The 5,625-nt window shown below is 29.3% G+C and overlaps 1 protein-coding gene and 1 pseudogene across 1 annotated transcript; both read left to right on the top strand.

The window, feature by feature from the left end:
* Nucleotides 1–2,215: 2,215 nt before the first annotated feature.
* Nucleotides 2,216–3,816, top strand: LOC107841874 (early nodulin-93). The gene is made up of 4 exons (XM_016685713.2): nt 2,216–2,364; nt 2,459–2,520; nt 2,938–3,013; nt 3,518–3,816. The coding sequence occupies exons 1-4, from the start codon at nt 2,301–2,303 to the stop codon at nt 3,595–3,597; spliced, it is 282 nt and encodes a 93-aa protein (XP_016541199.1). The 5' UTR covers nt 2,216–2,300; the 3' UTR covers nt 3,598–3,816.
* Nucleotides 3,817–4,394: 578 nt separating this feature from the next.
* LOC107841875 lies at nt 4,395–5,203 on the top strand (annotated as a pseudogene).
* The last annotated feature ends 422 nt before the right edge of the window (nt 5,204–5,625 follow it).

Below are 5,625 nucleotides of genomic sequence, written 5' to 3'. Positions count from 1 at the left end.
ATAATAAAAACTTAATATTTTAATATATTACATTTTTGTTATCTTGATTTTTACACAAGTCGAATTACTAAAGAAAGTATAGTATTTTATTTTTGAAAATTAAGTTTAAGACCTTATTGAGTTTTTTTTTACAAAATCATTATTTCAGCAAGTACAATTGATCATATGCTAAATTCTATTGAGATCTTGTTTGTTGTTCTTACTTATATCCTATTAAGTATATTCTAGTTTATCTTTATAATTATGTGTTTTTGCTTAGAGTATTTATTATTCAAGTACTGCATGAAATTTTTTAGATACCTCAAGTAGCCGATCAAATCATGAAGACGATCACTTAAAATATTTTCTGAAGGCTAAATATTTTTTAAATATCATTCATATATCACTGTTTGTTTTGGATTTGATACAGTTAAATTTATAAATGAGTTAACTCGTGTGTTACGATTCAATTTTATTTTAGATTCGATTTATTAACAATTTGATATCTACGTGGCAAAAGGAAATAATTAGATACGAATAAAATCGAACGAATAAGTAAAGAAAATTAATCTGGGAGAACCATAGCGTCCTCAAATGTAGTCGAGACTAAATCAACAAAACAGAGCCAACAACAATCAAGAACTTAAAGGAAAGCTTGGAGATTAAGTAAAGACTATTTTATTGATTGAGAGAGTAAGGAGACAGATGTCTTTACAAGTGAGTAAGGACGACTACTTACAGTTTACAATTTTAAGATTTGACCAATCACAATTTCGATAATAATGCCCTAAAGGACTAATTAAGACCTATAAGGGTGAACCATGTGTACGATTCATTAGTGAGCCAACTAATATTCTTCTAATGCCCTGCTCCATATGAACTCACCCGCGCTCCTGAAGGGTCTGACATTCTTATTTCCTATCTATTTGTTGTATCATGTCATCAAAGATAACCAACAGTTGTTAGCGTATCCTTTATGAGTGGACATATTTGCTACCGATAGCCCAAGAGAGACTCTTCGTAGTCTATTGTGTCAAGCGTTCAAACTGCGTACGCTAATCATGCCACATGTCCTCAAATTAATTTTACCCCATACTGTCCCCATTGCACTAGTTGTCATGAGAAAGACCATCTCTATCAACTATCACCATTATCTATTCCAATTTTTCATCACTACTAACTTTTAGAGTGTGCTTAATTAAATTCTTTATAAAAAATTAAACTAAATATCTATTTTTGTATCCTAATTAGTGTGATATTACTGTTCAAATTTCGAGAGTTAAATATATTACCTTTTGATAGGTAGTACTTTTTTATATGTTGTTTAAGATATTTTGAATTATCAATTATAATAATTTATAATATTTTTTTTTATAGATCAAACATTAGAAAGTTTGAAACACAAAAAGAGAAAAGTGTCACGTACACAAAAAAAGTGAAGGACTAATATTTTTATACAACAGTAATAACATATTTCATGCAATCTCACAAGTAAATTAATCTAGGAATCAAATCACAGGATGTAAACAGAATCACAAATCTTATTTCTATTTTGCAAAAATATAAAAGTGTTTTTTTTTGTTAACTTAAATAAAGCATAATAAATTAAAGTTGGTAAAGAGGGGTAGTATTTTAATTGATACATTACTTACTTATTATACTCTAGGTTTCTCTTCTAGCAGTCCATTATTTCACCAATAAAGTACCTATTTTTTTTATTCAGTGTCTACTATCTATATTGAAGTTTGATTAAATTTAAATTTATGTTAAAAAGTCCATATTGAAAAGATAAAATGCTTTCTAACAAAGATGACTTTATACCTAGATGACTCAAATCCAAGACCTCTGATTAAAAATAAAAGGGTATTTACCACTTCACCATAATTCTCATTAGTAAAAGTGTACTTACTACTCTGTCATAATTTTTATTAATAATAAAATGTATTTACTGCTCCGCCGTAATCCTCATTAGTAAAAAGTACCAATCACTTGCTCATAAGTACAATAACTCTACTCTTTAAACCCACTAATTCAATGTATCGACAAAAATATCAAATAAACCGACTACATTAGGAACCTGATAACACATAAACCACTTATAATAATAATAACAGTACCAATAAATAAATAAAATAATACTTCTCACTGAGAATTAAAATAAATAAATAAATAAAATGTTGAACAAAAACAAGTGACTAGGACATTGGAAATTATCCAAAACCATCAAACTCTTTTATTCAAAACTCCTATAAATATCCATTCTTACTTCACTCACAATACTCAAAATCATCATTTACAATTTACAATATATATTCACTAAAATGGCCAAGAATGTGAGTTTAGATTCAATGGACCAAAAAGCCATTGCTAAACGTTATGCTCATGGTACTTTCCCTTTCATTGCTTGTACCTTCCAAAAAAATAATTTCCATTAAATTGATAAATTTTATGATTTTTTTTTATATGATTGTAAATGTAGAAGGAGCAAAAGCAGGAGCAAAAGCAGCAGTTGTTGCAACAGTTGCTACTGCCATTCCTACTGTAAGTTACACTGTCTTTGAAATATTTTACGTGTGTTTGGTATGATGAAAGTCATTTTTTCCGGAAAAAATAACGTTAAAATTGTATCTTTGAAATATATTATTTGGTGTTTTGTTGGAAGAGTGATAGATATTCTATTCTGTCAAATTTATGTGACCCTTTTTTCATTTTTGTTAGTCCAACAAAAATGACATGTCTTTACGTTTAATAATGATGATTTATAACTACATAAGTGTTATAACTTATTCTTGTTGAGGAACTTTCGCCGCACAATTGTCTTTCCTTCATTTTTTAACTCTATATTTATCAAATATCGTCATATAAATTGAGACAAAAGTAGTAACTATTTACTTGGTAATATTATTGTCTTCTAGTACTAATATATATATTTAAAAAATTCATAAAATTAATGTGCAGTATGCTTGTGGGAAGATGTCACCATGGGCAAGAGCAAATCTCAATCCAACTGCTAAAGCACTCATTGTCTCCACAGGTATAATGAACCACATGGTATATAAAATAGTAAGATTTAACTTATATATACTGTCAGCATAAAATAAAATTTGTGTTAATTAATATAGATTCACATGTTATATTAGCAAGTTATTTCTTACTTGGTGATTTTCTTTTTTAACTTATCTACAGTAAATTCTTTCACCATCAGGTTATCTCTACTTGTTGTCGCAGATAATCTGTTTTATTTGAATATTACAAATTCTACATTTTAAGGAGATTTACCGTAAATATCTTTTTAATTGACTTAATTGCTACTGTAAATTTTTTTTTTACATCGATAATATATATAATTTTGGGATGACAAGAGGATTAAAAGTGAATTTCTTCTTTCACCTAGTTCTAATCAAATATAGAATAAATTTAATTTTAAATTCTAAACTACTATAACTCATTTAATCACTCCAACCATTTCATTTAAACTCTAATAAGTGTTTTTTTTTTTCAAATTTTTCTAATAAAAGTTTGTATTATTGTATGGCAGCTGCTGGGATGGCATACTTTATTGTAGCAGACAAGACTATTCTGAAAAGGGCAAGGCAGAACTCCTTCAAACAAGGCTAATATAATCAAGGCTCTTTTAGCTCTAAGTTTTATTATGATAAGCTAAATTAATTACTGTTTTAAGTACAATCAGTAGGATAAGTAGGTGGAGTACTCACATGATGAGGTAAATAATTGGTAGAATTTAAACCTCTGAGAATGTGATTTTGTTTATGTAACAGCACCATCTACATCTACTGATGTAAATATAATAAAAGTTTGCTTTTTGTCTAGCATTAACCTAGCTTCTTGTTCTTTTTGAATCAAATAATTACCAAGCTTGTTTAATTTTGATGCCTTTCCAATGTGACAAAAACAAAAAAAAAAAACAGGGGCGGGGGATGAAAAACTTTGGAATTGTTGAATCACAGCAAAAAAAAAAGAAAAAGAAATATATAAAGCAACGGAGCAATTATAGTATTTACCTACTGGAGTACGATATATTCTATTTTCTCTTTCTTCTATAGAAAGGAAGGGGGATCGATTTTCTTATAGAGCCGTATGCACAAAGGATGCTTATATGATTGTTCAGTTCTATCTTTTTTTCTATTCAATGTGCATTTATTTGAAACAGTTTTCAAACAATTGTTTTGTGACTTTGAGTCTGCATGCAGTCTTTTAATCGTATAGTCATCAGCAGTAGCAGTGTAACACCCCATATCATGTTAATCCTAGTTGTAAAAAGAAAGTGTAAATAACAAAAATACCAATCTTTTTAGAAGTAATTACATTCTCTCCTATTTTTTTAATTCTTTTATTCTCTTTTCCCATTAATATACATAAGATAGCCGACATATAGCCTTTGTATATATGAATTTGTTACTTTCGTTAAAAATGGAAATAATTGATTCCCTTCCTTTAAGGACATAATTAACTCAACCAATTTATATTCAGTGGATTATTGTATCCCTTAAATAATGTAACAACTTTTGAAATTCAAATTTTGAATTATACAAATACATTAAAAACAAATCAAACCAAAAACACAAAACAAAAACAAATCAAGCACCCCTATTCGTGGATCGTTTTGAAGAAAAAAATTAATTGAAATTCAAGAAGATGTATATTGCTATTCTTATGAGGTACTCTGATCAATGAAGAACCAAAACAAAATATGTAAATTATTAAAGTGGCAAAATCGTTGTCGCGGAATCAATAATGTATTCGAGGTTAATTTCATCAATTGCTGCTGAATTAAACATTGATGGTTGTTTTCGCAAATCCTCGTCAATTCAAGATCCCTGATGGGTTTTTGAATAGGCAAAAGGATTACAAGGATGGGAAGTTTTCCCAAGTCACATCTAATGCTCTGGACATGAAGCTTAGGGATGATCTGGAACGCCTGAAGAAGATCAGGTTTGTCTTCTCTACTTTTGTTGTTTTCATAACATTCATTATATTTGAAATTCTCAATCAACTACTTCAGTACAAGTTATTGGAAAACGTTCTTGTCTGTGCTTATCCTTGATATCTTACTATCATATGATGGCAGGAATCATCCTGGTTTACGTCACTACTGGGTCTTCGTGTGCATGGTCAGCATACAAAAACCACTGGTCGACGGGGAAAGACTGTTGGTGTCTCCAAGAAGCGATAATCACCTTCGGCTGGGCCAATTTTGGATGTGTTATGCTTATTTCTATTTGATATATGATGAGAGGTGGTTTTAATAGAACTTAGCTTTACGAATTTGTTGAATGTAATGGATTTTTGAGTTCTATAGAGAGCAACATTGCTTTTGTAAGAATGTATTGTCTGGCACTTGTCCTTGTTGGTAACGAATAAAGTTCATTTTTTAGACTTTTTAGTCTTTTATTTGATATGATATGAATTTTTTCTTACATCTGCTTGACTAGTTTTGCTATCAGATGTGCATTGTTGTGTGGAAAGTTTTCAATTGTGAACTCTAGTTTATGAGCCACGGAGAAGACTTACAAGAACGAGGAGTTGGAGGGTGCATAGTGTGTTTGCCACTTTGATGTAGATCAACTCTTCTTCTTTTGCAAATATATATATATATATATATATATATTTTAAAAACGTTTAGAC

This window comes from Capsicum annuum, chromosome 9 (assembly GCF_002878395.1).
Source record: "Capsicum annuum cultivar UCD-10X-F1 chromosome 9, UCD10Xv1.1, whole genome shotgun sequence".
Lineage (NCBI taxonomy): Eukaryota > Viridiplantae > Streptophyta > Magnoliopsida > Solanales > Solanaceae > Capsicum > Capsicum annuum.
The sequence above is the reverse complement of the archived record's forward strand: the minus strand, read 5'-3'. Positions and strand labels throughout refer to the sequence as shown.